Below are 20,611 nucleotides of genomic sequence, written 5' to 3' on the forward strand. Positions count from 1 at the left end.
GTTGTGGGTTGAACACCCACTCTAGAGTCTTAAGCACATAATCTAAGCTGACACTGCAGTGCGGTACTGAGGGAGTGCCACACAGTTGGAGGTGCCGTCTTTTGGATGAGACGTTAAACCGAGGCCCTGTCTGCCTCCTTAGGTGGGCGTAAAAGATCCCACTGCACTAGTCGAAGAGCAGGGGAAGTTTCACTTGTTGTCCTGGCTAACATTTAGCCCTCAACCAACACCTAAAACAGATGATCAGATCATATATTTCATTGCTATTTGTGGGAGCTTGCTGTGTGCAAATTGGCTGCCGCACTTCCTACGTTACAACGGTGACTACACTTCAAAAGCATTTAATTAGCTATAAAACGCTTTGGGGCACGCTGAGGATTGAGAAAGGTGCTATAAAAATGCAAGTCTGTCTTTCTTTCACGGAGGGAGATAGTTTTGTCTGAACAGCTCTCTGGTAAAATCAGCTTAATATATAGAAAAACAATATGTTTTATTGTTTCATTTATGCAGTGACAGCGTTACATAACCCATACCACTACACTGGAGGAATAACCCAGATAAGATACGCACTTATATCATTCCTCAGTTTTGCAGTGCGGGGGGGGGGAAAAGAAAGCACACCCACATCCACGTTATAATTTAATCACATTTGCTTTTATTTGTAAGGCACCATAGATATTTCCTTACAGCACTAGCGAACTAATTTAATACACTTTTGTTTTATTTAAGACATAATAAATGTATTTTAACACCGCCACATTAATCTTCAACACAATTTGCATACATATTCATACAAACTGATACTGGTGCAAATGCAGTATACAGCCTTGCTGCACCAGGAGAAACAAATGGACTTTTAAAAGCAAAGTGTTTTTTTAAATATTTTTAAGTCATTCGAAGCTCTGAAGTCACAGCATCAGATGGATTAATTCAATAATTATAATCATTTTTCTAATTCTGTTGTACGAGAGGTAATGCATTATGCAATGACATTCAGGAAGGTCTCTAAAGCATTGGTTATCTCTGGGAGCCTAATTAACCCTTTGAGGACTGCAACAGCATCAAAATAAATACAGTGGAGATTAAAAATATCTCTTCAATAAAGATCAAATCCATTCTACTGAAATGGGAAAATTTAAGTTTTGGGATACCAAAAAAGTGTCTTCAGATTTGTGTGTGTTTTTTTAAAAAATAATGGTTCTCCTTAAAAGGGATTTGATCGGAGTTAATCTTAAATAGGGTCCACTGTACAGCAAGCTTACATTTGTAGTTTATTCAAAGAATACTGTGAATTGAGCAATATTGCAGAGTTTTATACAATTCCATAATTCTAGTTCATAATATTCAGCATTCAAATTTTACAGAGAACAGTTGGTAAATAGAAAGGGTGTGTTATAAAAGTGGTAGAACACCTTTTGTGCTCGAGGGGTTAACAATTGCTCGACATGTAATTGCCGATTTTAAAATAAAACAATATTCCCCATTATAACTTGTGCTGAATTTTAGTACATTACTGGCTACTAATGCAGGTCAGGATTTAGCCAATTTCCTTTGTGCCCGGTCTAATCTGGGAGCGCAGCACCGATATTGCACACCGTTTCCATGCAGGTCACTGGGATGGATGAGATGCACCAACCCGTAAAAGCTCTCTGTTTTTGTACTAACTGCAGATTGTGACACAATATACATCACACTTGACTTAAAAGGGGAGAGGCACCTAAGTGCATGTTACATGTACAATTCATTTCATTAAATTAAAAAAAAATTAAGTTAAGAAAGAAAGTGATCATAGGTGACCACTTATTTACCACGTCTCATCTTAAAACATAAGCCACATTGACAATTTTGATAATCACTGTATTTAAAGGTGGCTGTTTAATTCAGGTGCAAGTTCCATTTTTTTTAAAACTGCATTAATCTCTCACTGTTGCTGCTGACTATGGCCATGTTAGTAAGTGACTGCTTAATTCAACTGTAGATTTGGTTTAATTCAATGAGAACCTAGTATATTCTGTGAGGAACTGGATAGTTACAGAACAGCTATACAGGTTGAGATGAGGAGAACAAATCTCACATTCTGGAAATATGGAACTGGTCTTCAGCAGCTGGAAAGAGAAAGGGACATGTTTTGGGGAGAGAGAAAGACTCATCAGGATGATTATGGTAAAGGATCTGTAGGCAAAGTGTTGATCTGTTCTTTCTCAGATGCTGATGAACCAGCTGTATAGCTCTATGATTTTCTGTGTTTACTTCAGCTGTACAGTGTATTCTTTCACTGGCGTGGAGCTGGTGTGTTTTTTTTTTAAATATATAAAATGTGAGACAGGCAGCATTTGCCAAAAGCTACAAGATGATTTTTGTTTTAGTTTTACACAAAGGAGTTCTTAAGGGTTCACGATTAGGTGAAATGGCAGAGAGAAAACAGGAGCGTTTAGTAAACTATTGCTCAAATTTGTTTTAAAAGCAGAAAGAAACCCCCAATGGCAAAGGAATTCTCCTCATGACTCACTTTTGTCTCCATTTAATTTCTGCGTGTGCATCTGTGCCAGGTCTTACTCCAGCGGTCGGGGCACTTGCTGTTTTATTTGTTTAGGTCAACTGACCATAATCTCCTTTCCAGTTAAGAATTAGGGGTAAGTGATGCTGCTGTAGATTCTCTTCCTGTGTGAACCACCTCCTTATGCAATATTCTAAATGGGAGGGGGTGCCGTTAGGGACATGGCCAAAATGCCCATGCACCAGGTTGGACTTCCAGTTACCTCAACAGCATGGATTTCAATCCAGCCGCTTCAAACACCACAGTGATTTGTATCTATGTAAGTGGAGCTCGTCCAAGAGAAAACTACTGTGATTTAAAAAATGGGAATAGGGGATGCTTTACATGGGAACTAAAAAGCCTCAACTCCATCACCTACCTTTAGTTTTAGCAGATGAAAAACAAACAACGATAGCCTAAATAAATGAGTATACACAGTGCCTTAAGCAGGTTCAGAATACCTGAGAAAGGGTCTCAGTATCTAAGGGTGCCTCTTATACTGCAATCCATCTTTGACTGTGCAGCAATTGGACAGATCAGAGATATACTGGCACCCAGCTCTGTTGCGAATTTTTTTTTAAATATAAAAGTGATAGGAAAGCTGGTCCTCGACCCCAGCTCATGCGCACACTGTGGATGTTGGTATGGCAACGCACACGCAATTCATGTGCACATGCACACATCATGCAAAGTAAACTGGTAATTGGTTAGATTAGCAGAGAAAGCAGTGGATTCTGATTCGGAGCAAAGCAGCTGGATTTGGCCGGGGGGGGGGGGGGGGGGGGAGGGGAGATATGAAGAGGAGCAAACTGTAAATCACTCCCGCCAGCCTATGTACTTAAACTCTAACAAGTTGGAGCAATACTGCCGTCTGCGCACTAAAGCGAAAAATGGGCAAGATACTTGCCCCCAGGTTGGAGAGGGTTTTTCTCCTGCTATAATGCGCTCGAGTCATCATTAATCAGTCTGCTATGAGTTCTGTGGTCATTTTTAAGTCATTGCGAAGTAGAAATTGCTTTGCATCAACACAAAAATGACCGTTTAGCTGCACCCTATACGAATAAACAAATAAGGCAATGAAAACTATTGCTTCCCCACTCGAGTTTAGTTTCACTTCGAACCTTATACTCTTTAAACAGTCGTTTCATGACTGAATGCTTACATATGCTCCGTAGAAATTTACCATCTTTTGACCATTTTCTGCCAAGTATATTGGGCTGCAAGTCGAGGGATACGAGCCAGTTTTAACTGAGTAATTGTATCTGGCCTGTCAGAGGAAGAGGTGGCACAGAGCCAGCAGCAGTAGCAAGGAAACTGGTTTTAAATCATAAGCAAATAAAAGAAGAACTGAAGATATTCGCAGTGGTCTAACGTTTAAAGCTGTAGTATATATATTGTAATTCAACACTGATTTCAATGAAGTCCTCATTTGGAAATCCAACAGCACATGAAATCCTAATGTTATACAAGTAAAACAGGACTGTGATCCTGTTCACTGCTTCTGACACAAGAAAGGCCCTGCTAATTCACTGAAAGAGTGACCTGTAAAACGACATGTTCTCAGTAACCGGAATATATACACAAGGAACAAAATATACTGTATTTACTCTAATGTAGGTCACACTTAATACACAAACAGAAATCAATTTAGATTGAGGCTTTTTTTTTCCCCCCTAGTTGTAGAGCCTAAGTTTGAGGGTGGCCTATATGTGAGCAAATAAGATACAATGATCTTCCAAACTGCACTTTATTATATGGCACATGTATGAGGGCAATTCTAGTTAATGGTGGCTGGCTGCAATCAAAGGGTCTCTGCCATTCCTGGGATTAAAAAAGAACCTACACAGGAAGTTGGACGGTAAGTAAACAAAGATTCTTTACTGTGACATTGTATGATTCCATGTCACCACACTGGGTGGTGTGAGGTACATGGTATGCATGGGAGTGTAGGGTGTACGGTGTGGGGTGTATGATGTGGGTATGGGGTGTGTGTAGTTGGGAGTGTGGTGTGGATGGAGATTTCTGCCCAATTAGTTGGCAAGAGTTTCTCCACCCCCCCTCCAAGAATGTCCAAACTCATACACTGAAAAGCACAATAGTCTGGTCCCACTAGGAATAAATGTTGCAACAAGTACATCCTTTGTTACAAATAATCCTGAAGATGTACCTTAAACCTCATTGTCAAATCTATTTTCTGGCCATTTGCCCTACTCCATGGGTTATGCTCTATGTTGCCATCAGTTGAACATACTGAGGCTAATTTTCACCTTCTCTGGGTGAGAAGTGCCTAACATTGGAGTGTTTAAAAGCCCCATTCATTACACTCATTGTGGATCAGGGCTAAAATCAGCATGTAAATTACAAGCAACTGTGGGTGACACCAATTTGTGCCACAGGGCAAGTTATGTTCAGAAACAAACCGCCTCATGAAACACCAGGCAGTGCCTCAGAACCCAAATTATTTTCTTTGTTACCTCACAAAATTGGCTATGGTGTTAATTGTGTGGTCGTTATACTTTGAGACAGAAGCCTAGTTTAATATTATTTTCTAGCTTCTAGGATAATATCTCATTATAAACCCCAGGCATGGCCTACAAAAGTCCATTGTCAACCAAGACTGACAGCATCGCTACTGCAAAAAGGAAAATGACTGCAGATCCAACTTGTCCCACTTCATCCTCTATTCTCACTTATGGACCCCCTTTCTTTGCTGCACTGCTATTTCCTGCTATGTCAACTAAAATGCAAATGAAAATTATGATTTTTTTTCCTTTTGCTATTGATGGCAAAGTGCAATGTACAATTCTTTTGGACAAAAATACATCCACAGTACCAGCGCTTTGCAGGTGAACATTAGGCTCACTGTTGTTGACAATATTTAGGTTAAAATCTTGAGAGCTGCTTATGTACACAAGAAATGACGGCCACAGCTCTTCCAGCTTCTGGTCGGTGTGGCTTTTGAAATACCCGATTGCACAGCCACCAGTTCCTATCAAGAGTTCATCCACAAAATTTTATGAAGATCTACAAAAAGCTTGAGTTTCTTAAAAAAAAAGCCATTTTGTTTTAAAGTTGAGTTTCAAGGTGGTGTTTAAAAGCCACCATCTTGATGCCCATCAAGCCAAACCCAACAGAAAATGCAAGAACCTCTTCTGTAGAGCTCGCCCACCCGATTTGGTGCATTTTGGCACAAACAGAATGAATTGTCATTATATTTCTCCATCCCATCCAGGAAAGAGCAGATAATAAAATACTGACTTTGTGAACTTTGTAACTGTAGTTCAAAAAGTCAAGTCCTTATGAGGACAAAATAATGAGGAACATTGCTTATGCGGCAGCAATGAGAAAGTCTTAAACCTTTGTAGATCTATAGAAATATCTGGATGATTTTAAAGATTTTGTTTAAGATGATGCTCTTGTCATGTATATTGTCCTATTAAAGATTCGTTCTCACGCAACAGCTTTAGAATGCGTTAACAGGCCATCCTTTAAAGATACGGTAACTTCAATAGCACAGACCATCAACCACCTTACCAGCAATTTGGCAAATTTGCTTTGGTTTCTGAGAATGTACTGGGCTGAACCTTACAGGTCATTCCGCCTAAAGGGAATCACTCAACATCCCAATTCTGGGAACAACTAATAGGAAAGGCAAATTCCTGCCAAGCGCAATTTCAATGAACCGGATGAATCAGAAGCTTTTATCTTGAAAACGTTGAACACTAGAATGTCCACCAGGTGGACAAGCCAATAAGTTATGTCCTCATCTGAGGCAACTTCAAACTTAATGTGTATTCCTGTTTTGTTCATGCCAAAACAAAGTTGCTTTTAATAATATACTGCAGCTTTAAAATAGGCTTTGTTCTCCTAAATAATAACATACACAGCACAAAATTGCCACCTCCGAGATATATACAGGCATTAAAACAAACACCAAAGATCATTTTAAGGATTTTTGCGTTGAGTGATCCTCAAAAGTTCCTAATCCGGTTTCTGTACCCCGTCATCTCTCTGGTGATCGCCGTCGTGGTGGTTCTTGTCATCTTTCGTAGCGAGGTGGATCTGAGAGCCCAGGGCGCTGGATAACGCCAGAAGTCCTGCACTAGCACTGACCGACGGGATCACGGGAGGCTGCAGGCCTGCTGGAAGGGGGGTGAGTGGGACCGTGAGACCGTGGAGGTGAGACAGCTGTTGCGCCTGAAGCTGCTGCTGCAGGGAACACAAAGAAAAGGTGGTCAGAGGCTAACGAAGTGCGCAGGAGAAAGAAAACAGGCGTGACGAGGTTACTGTTCTAAGCTGGATAGCCCGGAGAAGGATAGAATACCACAGCCTAATCTTCAGTTGCTTCCAAGCCTTTATTCACAAAGCTCCACATTACACACACACCCTAGATAAGTGTTCTCACATATATGGATACGAGAGGCCCAATTGATATACACCGCCTGAATACAATTAACACTGATATAAATCACATGGGTACAATTAACAGTTACTTCCTTGAAGTGAGAGAGGGGGAGGGGAGAGAAAAGAATGCTTCGTAGAATATAGTATTACACTCACGTTCTGGAGGGAACAGCTCTCTTCTCCAGTAAGCAAAAGTGAGCAGTTGATTGATTATTGTACTGAGCCTTGCTGGGCACAATAGCAGATCAAGCACTCAATCCCACTGGTTGAAAACATATAGAATAATGGATTAGCGGAGAGTGATGGCTCCGATCTATTTTGAGGGGCTCAGAGAATGTCACATTACAAAGTGTGAAGCTTTGAGCTTTTCATAAAACACCTGAACAATGAGATTTGATTAGAGCTTTGCAATTCATTCCCTGCCATTAAGAAAAGCTTACACTGGACAAGTTATATTTTGTAATTAATTTTTTAAAAATTCTTACCATCATGGCTGAGGCACATTTTAAAAAAAAAACCTGTTCTGGATTTGTGAGGTAAATTGAAACCTCTCAGCAGTTAGGAATGATACCCACAAGAGAATATTAAACAGGTTTGTAATTGATTAATGACACTGCATGTGTAGTGTATATTATAGCCATTTCCTCCCAGATGGGCTATTTCACATTTAATTTTTAAAATTTAGAATATTAAAAAAACATCCACTGAACAGCCATGTTTTCCTGGCCTCAGTCGGCGCGTGGAAACAAATCCACCAAAATAAGCTCCGGCAGCTTGCCCGCCCTCCCCTGCTAAAATAAACTGCTCTACAGTAGTTTATCATTTCCTTCAGTTCTACACACGAGCCACATGTCAAACAACGTAACAGTCACATGGCTGGAAACCACACTAATGCTTCAGCAAGGAATGAAGTTAAAGGGACAATCTTCATTCTCCTGTGGACGAGACCAACAGCTGTGGGTTGAGTGAAGTACATTGTAGGTGCAAAAGACAGGCATGTTAGTAAGTTTGCAGATGACACCAAGATTGGTGGCATTGTGGACAGTGAAGAAGGTTATCTGGGATTGCAACGGGATCTTGATCAATTGGGCCAGTGGGCCGATGAATGGCAGATGGAGTTTAATTTAGATAAATGTGAGGTGATGCATTTTGGTAGATCGAATCGGGCCAGGACCTACTCCGTTAATGGTAGGGCGTTGGGGAGAGTTATAGAACAAAGAGATCTAGGAGTACAGATTCATAGCTCCTTGAAAGTGGAGTCACAGGTGGATAGGGTGGTGAAGAAGGCATTCGGCATGCTTGGTTTCATTGGTCAGAACATTGAATGCAGGAGTTGGGATGTCTTGTTGAAGTTGTACAGGGCATTGGTGAGGCCACACTTGGAGTACTGTGTACAGTTCTGGTCACCCTATTATAGAAAGGATATTATTAAACTAGAAAGAGTGCAGAAAAGATTTACTAGGATGCTACCGGGACTTGATGGTTTGACTTACAGGGAGAGGTTAGACAGACTGAGACTTTTTTCCCTGGAGAGTAGGAGGTTAAGGGGTGATCTTATAGAAGTCTATAAAATAATGAGGGGCATAGATAAGGTCGATAGTCAAAATCTTTTCCCAAAGGTAGGGGAGTCTATAACGAGGGGGCATAGATTTAAGGTGAGAGGGGAGAGATACAAAAGGGTCCAGAGGGGCAATTTTTTCACTCAAAGGGTGGTGAGTGTCTGGAACGAGCTGCCAGAGGCAGTAGTAGAGGCGGGTACAATTTTGTCTTTTAAAAAGCATTTGGACAGTTACATGGGTAAGATGGGTATAGAGGGATATGGGCCAAGTGCAGGCAATTGGGACTAGCTTAGTGGTATAAACTGGGCGACATGGACATGTTGGGCCGAAGGGCCTGTTTCCATGTTGTAACTTCTATGATTCTATGATTCTATGTTGCCCAATTGGACACCAGCTTAACATTACAGGGAAAAAAATTACTGCCTCCATTTCACTTTTTTTTTAAATTAATTTCTTATCTTTCATCAATGGTCAGGACCCCACAGTGCACAGAGCGAGAGAGCGAGAGAGACAGACAGACAGACACAAAGACAGACAGAAAGACAGACACAAAGACAGAAAGACAGACACAAAGACAAAAAGACAGACACAAAGACAAAAAGACAGACACAAAGACAAAAAGACAGACACAAAGACAAAAAGACAGACACAAAGACAAAAAGACAGACACAAAGACAAAAAGACAGACACAAAGACAAAGAACATCTTGTGTGTTTCAAGTGGATTGTTCATTGTGGGGCAGCAATGACTGCTATTGGAGACCATCTTCGTAATGCTATCTTTGGGAGACATACAAATAAGAAGGTTGAAGTGAGGGGCAGGTCATAAAGAATGCATTTTCTTATGTCAGTGTTAAAAATGAGATCTTACTGTAATTTTTCCAGATATACAAGCTGCTCTCACCTAATAACATTTTCCATCAATCACTTGATAATAATGTCAGATAATCCAAGAGTATTAGGGAGACATTTAAAAGATACTGCATTGTGAAGCAATTAAAAGCTACACATCCACCCCACAATCTCCGATGGTCCCAGCCTGTACAGTGTTAGTTTATCTCAGCTAGAATGCTACGATTGGCCACAGCATCCTTAGGATAGGAGGAAGGGGGGGGGGGGCGGGGGAGGAGCCAGGGCTCCCACTCCTAATTATCTAGTACAATTCCGAACAGAAAGTGTGGACATTGGGAGAAAGCAGGATCAGGCCTGGTTTGTGGTGCCCCTTGTGGGAGACTAGCTCCTCCATGTCTGGGTTCAGACATGAAGCATGACCACTTGGGCTAGGCACCAGAGGGCAGCCAGTCCCTATTGAAAGGTTACTTACTCCATCATGAGTCAATACCTTCAGGAGAGGAGGGAGAAAATTGGAGGGAGGTTAAAATGCAAATTTTATGCTGACTTGCATTGCTATGGCAACAGCTTAGGCCGCTCTGAGCTTTTCCCATAATTACATTGCTTCCCAACCCTCCCCGTGGCACAACATGCAGCCTTTGAAGTATAAATCAAAGTTGGCTATGACTAACAACACAAGCCTTATTGATGGGTTTAGCAAGTGTGTGTGTAAATGAATAAAGCGGACATACCCTGATGACAGTATTAAGCTCTGGGGCAGTCACCTGCTTTGCACGTTCTATGGCCTGAACCACCTGTTGCTGATGCTGAAATAAAGACAAAGACAGACAAATGTAATCAGACCACAGCTTCTCAAATGGGAGAGGTAGTGAGCACCATGCACTAGTTAGCATTTCATAACGTTCATACACTCAAAACAGAACTCAAGCTAGATCAATAAAGGGTTGATAGATCCTGTTACCATTTAACAGTCATTCGGACAGATTAAGATGTAGTTACCTCCTGAGATAAGAAAGGGATGACTTGAGCACAGATTCCATTCAATCTTTTGACAATTTCAGCCTACAACAAAAAAAAAAGGCAATATTCAGCTTGTTAAACGCAGTTACGACTGCACACCAATTGCTTTTGTCGTGGCTTGGTGCGAAACTCATCACCCGTTCCGCACAACTCTAATAACGTTCCCACTCAAGGCCTGTCCAGTACGAGAGGCTACATTGCAGGGACTCCAGTAACAACTTCCATTAGACCTTCATGAAGTTATAAATTGACATGACATTTCATAAGGCAAAACGAGAGAGAGAGAAAAAAAAAGTTTATTGCAGGAGCAAGATGATCTTATAACCCACAAGCAGTTGATCAAAACCTTTACCATCACTGGGATCAACTTTTTATTCTACTGGTACAATGATAATTTAGAAACACAAATGCCCAGGCCTGTCAAATCTCATTTTGGTTTAAAAAAAAAATCGAACCTATTCTGGCATATCTCGCCCTTGGAAATAAAAACTCCACAGTCTCACTATTTTAACACGTCATTAAACTAGTTTATTTTCAATGAGTTAACTTTGTTAAGAGAGAACAGATGCATTAACTCATGTTAAAACTAATGCAGAGAGGCCATTATTGGGCTCACAGGTCTAAATATGTGTGTTCAGTCTCACTCGCTTTCTCACTCCTGACAGTTCCAGACTATCTAATATTAGACAGAACACAGGGTCAGTAGTGCCTTGGAACAGTTGGTTGCAGGTTCTACATGACGAGTGCCCTATCTCAGCCTGCTCATCACGTGGAGGCAGTGAGCACATCTCCAGGGAGAAAAAGAGAGTGCATCAATCATTGATGCTCTCCTAAACATCAGAGAGAGGTATTTCCTGAGAGAGGCCTGAGAACTGGAAACATACCATGTCAGCCATCAAGAACTGATAACAGTGAGACTTGAAGGGGGGGGCGGGGGGGCTAGGTGAGAAAAACCTCAAGGGAGAAGTCTCAGCCACAAAAACACCCAGCACAAACAAACTGCCGAGTTAGCTTCAGGTCTACAACAGGCATTATGCATCACAAGAGGTTCATGACGTCATCAGAACCACTCAAGATACAGCTGCTTAGTAACAGACACCTAAATTATGTGTTTTCCATGCTGTCACTGAGAATATTTAGTGCAATGGCACAAACATACCGTTGAAAAAAAGTTAAACCACGTCCATTTAATGCTTTGCCAATACGCTTCGTGCTGATCTGAATACATCACCTCAAATTGCTCCCAGTTACCACCCCGACAGACCTATAACCACCAGTACTTCACCCCACTGTTACATGTTTCAAAAAGTTCTCTCCAGAGACAATCCAACTTGCAAAGGACAAAATCCATACAGATAATTGCACTGCTGGGTGTTTTTCAAAGTTCAAATGGACATAGCACAAAAATTTCACCAGGATATTATACTTCACTGAAAATAATAGTGACAATACTGAGTTTATAGGAATTGTTAAACAAAAAAAAGTCCATCTAGTTCAGCTTCTACCATCCTGGTAGTCACTGATAATGATAAAGGGAGTTGTTCACTAATCATAGCAATCAATCTCTAACATTTAACTCTACAACAGGCCCGGACACGAGGTAAGGAAAACTGGTGGTGGAATACTTTGGGAATCATAGGTCCAAAGTCACCTGTTCCTCCCAAGTCTGCTACACTTACCATACGTCATTATGCAACGTATAATTCAACACACAATGGAAAAACATTTGAAGATTGCAGCTGTGGTACAGATGAGAAATTCAGCATTAGTTGGAAAATAAAGCTAGCAGGAAATCATGACAAGGCATTACATAGTGACCAGTTCTACAAATAGCAGTAGTTTACGGTAAGTCATGGGCTTATACTCTAAACCAAGACTGAAAGGCTTCCAGATCTTTACTGCAGTAAATAAAATTATATGAAAGCAGTGGGGCCACCAATATTAATCTGGCCTTCTGGGAAATTCAATGTAACGTGGGATTCCTGCCCCCTACCCCACCTCACCTTAAAAAAAAGTGGACAGATTCATTTAACGAGCAAGCTGATGCAGTTGATCGATTGCATGATATATCAATATGCAAGTGTGGCTTTAGGCGCAGCTGGTGCAGAACATGAACTGACACACACAAGTGTTGAGTTCCAGGTCTTTAGGGAGCTAGGTGCAGTTTATTAAAGTCAGTCCGCTTTAGGATTCTGCTGTAATCAGCACAGAAATAAATTGGTATGCATTAAAACAGCAGGCTAATTGATGCTTCCAAATTATTAATGAAGTTGCTCATTGGAAGCTTACCTTACCGTCAAAAGGCTTCCTTTCCTACCGCAATGTGTAAAGATAATAATGTCAGGTACCTGACTAGATCTGGAAATCAGTGCAAAGCTACGGCCTCAAGCCACCTTTTTTTTTTAAAAACAAAAAACGCAAAAGGGATTGCAACTGGTGGACAAACCCAGAACACAAAAGCCAAATGTTGTGTTTACATTACAGCAATGAATTGATGTCACCATAGGGTCAGAATGGAAGTCATGGTGGGTTTGTGACAACCATAAAAATCAAAGACCAACAGGAGCTCATCATAACTAGCTACATAGAGCATTGACATTAGTAACCTTCACCACCTTGGTCATTGCAGTAAACTGGGGCTCAAACTGTAGATAAGCAATTGCCCATTGTCTGTATATAAAAAGATGAAGCTGGTAGGTGCTTGCCCCCAACTATCGTTCTATCCACCCAATCCAACTCAACCCCAATTAAAACGGTGTGCAAGTGCAAAAACTGTACATAAAAAGGCAAATTATTTTGTTGCCCCCCCCACCCCAACCAGCACTGTGCTGCTGAAGGGGCGAGGTTTTGAAATAGTACAGGTGGAGCCTTATAGGTTTAGTTAGATGCAACAACTTGCATTTATATGCAGTGAAACAGGGTACTGGAATCTCCAACTGCAAACACTTCTTGATGCCAGAACTCAAGTAAAGGTTTTCTCTAGTTTTGCTGGCCTAGTCCTTTACAATAAAGATTGTGCCCACACATGCAGAAAGAGCAAAGACCATTGCAAGAAGTTTCAAATGTAATCCTGCCTAAAAGTGTAGTTATAGGGCACATTGCACAAAAGGTCCAAGGTGAGTAATGTAAGTGCAGCCACTCTTATTTGTTCAGTATTGTGCGTAAGGTGGGAGGAAGTAATCCTATCAATTGTTGTAACCAATGCCAGTGCAAAAGAGTTTTCAATTTTAAGAACAAATAAACTAACTTTTATAAAAGCACCGTTGATGTCTCAAAGCACTTCACAACCAATTAATTCCTTTTGAAGTACAATCACTGGTGTTAAGTAGACAAACACAGTAGCCAATTGTGCAGAGTGAGGTTGCACAAATAGCAAATGATGAATGATCAGCGAATCCGTTTCCCCCCACCCCCAACTGTGGTGTTGGTTGCGGGAGGAATATTGACCAGGACAATTGGCGAGCACCCGATGCTTCTTTGAATGGTACCACAGGATCTTATGTCCAACCTGAACACTTAGTTTAATGTCTCAACTGAAGGACAGCATCTCCAACAATGCAGCACTCCCTCAGTATTGCACTGAAGTTTCAGCCTAGATTATGCGCTCGGGTCCTAGAGCAGAGCTTGAAATTTGAAGCTGGAGCAGAGGCTGACGTGGTCTGTTCTACCAATTTTAAGTTTGCAATGTTTGAAAAGAGCTGGTTGTCCTGGCTGCTCTTACCAAATGGGACCAGTAAGCAAATCTCTGCATTCCCCAATTAGAGCAGATTGAGCAGGCAGTCCCAGGCACTGTCCACTCCCAACTTTCTCATACAGCCACACAAAGTGCTTTTGGGAGTTTGCCTTAATGCCAAAGTGGAAGAGTCCCAACACACCAAAGCCCTGAGGTATCACAAGCCCCCTCCCCAAAAGACCACCTCACATGGTTTGAGTACTTCAAGTGCAGTATAAATCTAGTCTAAAAATGCTACTCTGGGTGATGTGCAACCTCACCATTAACTCCAAAACCAACAAAGTTAATTTTTCAGTGGAGTAAGAAGTTTTGTTAATGCTAGTAAAATGTAGGAACAGATTTTACATAGGTCAGAAGTGGGGATGCTCGCTGATGATTGCACAATGCTCAGTTCCATTTTGCAACCCCTCAGATAATGAAGCAATCTGTGCCCACTTGCAGCAAGACCTGGACATCATTCAGGCTTGGGCTGATGTGGCAAGTAACATTCGTGCCACACAAGTGCCAGGCAATGACCATCTCCAACAAGAGAGTCTAACCACCTCCCCAGGACATTCAACAGCATTTCCATCACCAACTCCCCCACCATCAACATCCTGGGGGTCACCATTGACCAGAAACTTAACTGGACTAGCCACATAAATACTGTGGCTACAAGAGCAGGTCAGAGGCTGGGTATTCTGCGGCGAGTGACTCACCTCCTGACTCCCCAAAGCCTTTCCACCATCTACGAGGCACAAGTCAGGAGTGTGATGGAATACTCTCCACTTGCTTGGATGAGTGCAGCTCCAACAACACTCAAGAAGCTCGACACCATCCAGGACAAAGCAGCCCGCTTGACTGGCACCCCATTCACCACCCTAAACCACCAGCGCACCGTGGCTGCAGTGTGTACCATCTACAAGATACACTGCAGCAACTCACCAAGGCTTTTTCGATAGCACCTCCTAAACCCTCGATCTCTACCACCTAGAAGGACAAGGGCAGCAGGCACATGGGAACATCACCACCTGCAAGTCACACCATCTTGACTTGGAAATATATCGTCGTTCGTTCATCGTCGTTGGGTCGAAATCCTGGAACTCCCTACCCAACAGCACTGTGGGAGTACCTTTACCACATTGACTGCAGCGGTTCAAGGCGGCGGCTCACCACCACCTTCTCAAGGGCAATTAGGGATGGGCAATTAATGCTGGCCTTGCCAGCGACGTCCACATTCCATGAATAATAATGAAATTGGGCACTTTAAACTTCTCCATTATAACTCTGGAGGAAAACTTTACAAAATGATGACCTATATGGTGTCAGCTGTGATTCAGTGGCAGCAAACTTGCCTCAGAGTCAGAAGGTTCTAGGTTCAAGCCCCACTCCAGAGACTTGAGCACATAATTCCAGGCTGACACTCCACTGTGGTACCAAGGGAGTGTTACACTGTTGCAGATGGAGTCTTTCGGATGAGATGTTAAACCAAGGCCCCATCTGCCCCCTCAGGTGGATGCAAAAGATCGCATGACACTATTTGAAGAGCAGGGGAGTTCTCCTGTTTAACATTTCTCCCTCAACACCCAAGACATTATCTGGTCGATTATTTCATTACTGTTTGTGGGACCTTGCTGTGCACAAATTATGTCGCATTTGCTATATTACAACAGTGACCACACTTCATTAGCTGTAAAATGCTTTAGGACATCCTGAGATCGTTAAAAGTGCTATATAAATGTAAATTCCTTTTTTCAACATTTAAAAAAATTATCGCTCAAATTTAAAAGTCTAATTTTTTTTTAAATGGACTTCATATTCCCTAGATTTACATTTTATTTTTTAGCAACCGTATTAATTTACAATGCAGAGTGCTCATTTTTTTAAAAAAAGGCAGCTCACTTTAAGGTCACGTCTATCCCAGTACAAATCAATACCAACTTCAATACAAATGCATTCTCCAACATCATCTACATCCATTTCTACCCATTCCCCGCAAACCACAGGCCATTGCTTACGACGCACAAAGTAAAAGCCGCAAGGTATTACAAAAAAAGAGACTAATGATTTTCAATGGAAATTAGCATTTAATGTGATTGTTTTGGTATCGGGGCTGAGTGGCACCGGGTATTACAATGTTGCTCGTTACCTCTGGGACTTGGCTTGAAACTTATCAGCGAGGGCCGAGTGTTAAGGATCTGAAGTGATGAGAGTTTGGGTGGTCTGGAGCTACTCGTCTGGAGAGTTTAGCAAAAATTAACAACTTTTTCTCCCCCACAAAGAAAACCTATTGTGTCTCAAAAGGACTGTTGGAAGCTTAATTCTCTCCATTCTGAACTGCACTTGAAGCTTTGGCTTATAGGTCCCTCCCTCAACTGTAAGATGACCCTTTTTCCACTCTCCTTTATATAGATTTTTAGATGGCATTCTATAATTGCTGCTAATTAAGTTGAAATCTTCCACCCCACCCCCACTTTTACCCGCCATAATCAGTATCAAAGTACTAAGTGGCTTTTCTAAGTTTGCTTGCTTTTTAAAAAAAAATTTGCAAGGTCATTTCTCGAATTTGTTTTCTTTTCACGAATTTGATTTATTAAATAAAAATGAGCGAAATCAGCTGAAAGCAAGTATGTGGTTTATCGGGTCAAAATGAAACAAAGTACGTAATCAGGAAACTTTGGTGGATTTTAATCGCAGAAGAATACGAACATACAAAACCAGAGGCGAGACGAGAAGAAATTTTTCTTTTTAAAAAGGCAGCGAATTGTTATAGTCTGGAATGCACTGCCTGAAAGCAGATTCAATCGCGACTTTCACAAGGGAAATGGATAAATGCTTGGTGAAAAATTTACAGGGCGACGGGGAAAGGGCAGGGGAGTGGGAATGATTGGATAGCTTTTTCAAAAGAGCCGGCATAGGCATGATGGGCCGCATGGCCTACTTCTATGCGGATTGATTCTTTGATTCTAGAAGAAAATATTTAAGTAGATAATAACTATCAATGGCTGATTCCTCAGTTCCTCCTTTCCCAGGAGCTTTACTCAACCGACTGCATGTGATGCTGGGAACCACAGAGAACATGGAAACCAGCCATTCGGTTTAACCGGCCCACGTTGGTGTTTACCCTTCACATTAGCAGTAGACCCAATTCCACATGACCGCCCTGTTCCCATATCCCTGAAGGTGCCCAGGTGGAGAGATAATGATGGACTCCCTGTGTAGGGAAAGTGCCTGTAATCCAATGTTTCGCACTGGATTTAATCTTAATTTTGGAATTTATCTTTGAGGGGAGGAAGGGAGAGGGTTAATTATCGGGTTTAAACTGGGCAAATCATGAGTTAAACCATGATAGCAAAACAAGGCTGCATAGGTTCAAACTTTTCAAAGACATGTTTAGGACCAATGCCAGTCACTCTGAAGAACTTGGTGTTAATTGTATCCATGCGATTTATACAATTAGTGTTAATTGTATTCAGGTAGCATGTATCAACTGGGGCTCTCGTATCCATATAGGAGAGGCTTATCTCGGGTGTGGTGTGTGGAGCTCTGAATAAAGGCTTGGAAGCAACTGAAGACCAGGCTCTAGTATTCTATCCTTCACCACTGGGCTATCCAGTTTGGAACACGTGGAATAGATTTCCTAAGTAGGGTGGTGGAGGCAAATGCCCCTAGAATCACTTAAGAATTGAGCCAATAGGTTTGTTGAGGATGGATGAAAGAAGATGGGCTGAATGCTTTTAAAATCAGGATGGTTAGATAATTCAACCAGTGATCTCAACAGCTACCAAGCTCTCTTTGGCCAATATCTCTTTGGAGATATAGGAAACATGTAGATAAGCCAATTTTCCCTCTCCAGAACAGTTGGAGTATGAAACTGTGTTGAGATGAATCACACGCATGTAAAACAGTTGTTTTTTGGACTGGAGGGAGGTGTACAGTGGTGTCCCCAGGGGTCAGTGTTGGGACCACTGCTTTTCTTGATATATATTAATGACTTGTTGGACAGGCCACAATTTAAAAATTTGCTGATGAAATTTAACGCAGAAAAATGCAAAGTGATACATTTCGGTAGGAAAAACAAGGAGAGGCAATATAAACTAGAGGCCACAACTCTAAAAGGGGTACAGGAACACAGATCTGGGGATATATGTGCACAAATCATTGAAGGTGGCAGGGCAGGTTGAGAAAGCAGTTGAAAGAGCACACCAGATCCTGGGCTTTATAAATAGAGGCATAGAATACAAAAGTAAGGAGGTCATGAAGAACCTTTATAAAACATTGGTTCGGCCACAACTGGAGTATTGTCCAGTTCTGGGCACCGCATTTCAGGAAAGATGTGAAGGCCTTAGAGAGGGTGCAGAAGAGATTTACTGGAATAATTCCAGGGATGAGGGACTTCAGTTATGTAGATAGACTGGAGAAGCTGGGGTTGTTCTCATTGAAACAGACAGATGCAAGGAGATTTGATAGAGGCATTCAGAATCATGAAGGGTCTAGACAGGAGAGAGAGGGAGAGGGAGAGAGAGAAGATTTAAGGTGATTGGCAAAAGAACCCCAAAGGTGAGTGGTTAGAATCTGGAATGCCCAAGGGGGTGGTGGAGGCAAATTCAATCATGGTCTTCAAAAGGGAACTGAATAAGTACTTGAAAAGGAAAAAATTTGCAGGGCTATGGGGAAAGGGACTAGCTGGATTGCTCTTGCATAAAGCCGGCAGGGACTCGATGGGCCAAATGGCCTCCTTACGTGCTGTAACCTATGATTCTATGTACAAAATTGACGGGCAGGAAAAGGCCAAATGGTCTGTCAGGCCTGCCTCACATTCATGATGGATGGAGAGTCATGACTAGGCACATCCCACCCCTCCACCCCCAAAACCCTGGCTGAGCTACATACCCTCGAAGACTGCATCGACCGAGCAGCCCCATTTTACTGGCAGATTTTAAATAAACACACAACTGGAAAAAAAATACTGAAGCTTTTTAAACAGGGTGCAGCACTTCAAGGGTTAATTTTCTTTTTGCACTGAGCTGTCAGCTAATACCAGAGTAAGAAGAACAAAGAGCAGAGATTACAGGCAGATTAAGAGATCTGAATAATGGCCTGAAGACAGTTATTTGCTGAAGCGTCTTAATTTTATTTAGATACTTGGAAACTGGACCGATCTGACCGCCGTTGCTATGACAATGGGAGCAGAGACCGCAAATTGCTTTGCTAATCGCACCACTTATTTTCCAGACAGGCACTGAATTGGTGCTGTAGCCAGGACATCAGGACCTGATTGAATTAGCAGTTCCCTCAGTGATAATATGCTTTACTAAATCTCATTGATCTTCCAAGGTAGGCAGTAAGGATGTAATGATTACAGCCTTCTTGTAAACGATTAATCACGAACGGTGATAGACTAGCATGAAAATGTGCTGGTGCCTTCGACCCCCAATATAAATGCAAGCACATTTTTTCTTGTCTTCAAACCCCTCCCTGCTACAGAAAGATGCGATTTGTTTTATCCCTGTCACAGCTTGCGGTGTCAGTTCCATTTCCTAAAAGAGGATTTAGCATTGGTTCTGGAACGGCCATCCCAGTACTACAGTGTGGTTTTGTTTGCACGTCAAGTATGGTCGTACAAGACACGCACACGGCCTACTCTGGATGACGAGGCCACTCAGTGACGACATCACGGACAGTTTCCAAGGAGGCTTTTAGTGCTGCAGTTCAAAATGAAGGTCAACATTGTTCCTATCCCCTGGAGTGCACTTACATTCATCGCGAAGCATGCTACAACAAACTGGGCTTAAACATCTTTGGGACCAGGGTAAAGCTGCCTAGCAACTGTCACAGGCGTTTAGCAATTTCTAACTTTGCTAAGCAGAAATTCCCACGGACTGTGTCTGCTTCCCCCTCCATTTTATGGCAATGTTTTCTCCCCTCTTCCTCCCCCACCAAACCTCCGCTGGAGGCATTGGTTTCTTGCTGGAGTACAGTTCAGTGGGCACCAGGTCCGTGTCCAAGTGGCCATTCTTCACACGGGAGCCTAGACAATGGCTGCCGCCAGCCCATTGAACCACCATGGGCATCAGTCAAGGCTAGCCCTGTCCTCACACCGTGTGGGCTTCCTTGCCATGCGTAGGATCTTGCTGTGCACAACGGCTGCCATCTCTGCTTACATAACAATCACTGCAATTCACAAAAAGGTGGAGTGCTTTTAGGACGTTTCTTCATTTTTTTTTTCAAAAAAGCTTGCTCTACCTGCTCTTTGCTCAGTAAGGGTCACTGGATAGTAATCAGAAGCAGAAACCCTCGATTTTCTTCTCCCTAATCTATAGAATTTACAGCACAGAAGCAGACCATTCGGCCTTATGCCAGTGTTTATGCTTCACATGAGCCTCCTCCCACTCTTCATCTCACCCTATCCTTCGGTTCCTTGCTCCCTCATGTATCTATCCAGCTTCCCTTTAATTTAGAGGTGCTAAGGCTAATTGAAGTACCCTTACTGTAGCCCTGGCTGAGATCAGCGAACTCAGAGACTGGG

At 42.1% G+C, this 20,611-nt stretch overlaps 1 protein-coding gene across 2 annotated transcripts in view; it reads right to left on the minus strand.

Moving 5' to 3' along the window:
* Nucleotides 1-632: 632 nt before the first annotated feature.
* Nucleotides 633-20,611, minus strand: part of LOC137299555 (TLE family member 5-like) — an 86,831-nt gene continuing 66,852 nt past the window's right edge. Inside the window, exons 5-7 of one of the 2 annotated variants that reach the window (XM_067968381.1) lie at nt 10,350-10,412; nt 10,082-10,156; nt 633-6,742 (exon numbers count right to left, since the gene is read on the minus strand). In XM_067968381.1, coding sequence (XP_067824482.1) covers nt 6,518-6,742; nt 10,082-10,156; nt 10,350-10,412 — 363 coding nt within the window. In that variant the 3' untranslated portion in view covers nt 633-6,517. Of the gene's footprint in view, nt 6,746-10,081; nt 10,157-10,349; nt 10,413-20,611 lie in introns of both variants that reach the window. The other variant, XM_067968380.1, reaches the window with a different exon arrangement.

Source organism: Heptranchias perlo, chromosome 29, assembly GCF_035084215.1.
Source record: "Heptranchias perlo isolate sHepPer1 chromosome 29, sHepPer1.hap1, whole genome shotgun sequence".
NCBI classification, from domain to species: Eukaryota; Metazoa; Chordata; class Chondrichthyes; order Hexanchiformes; family Hexanchidae; genus Heptranchias; species Heptranchias perlo.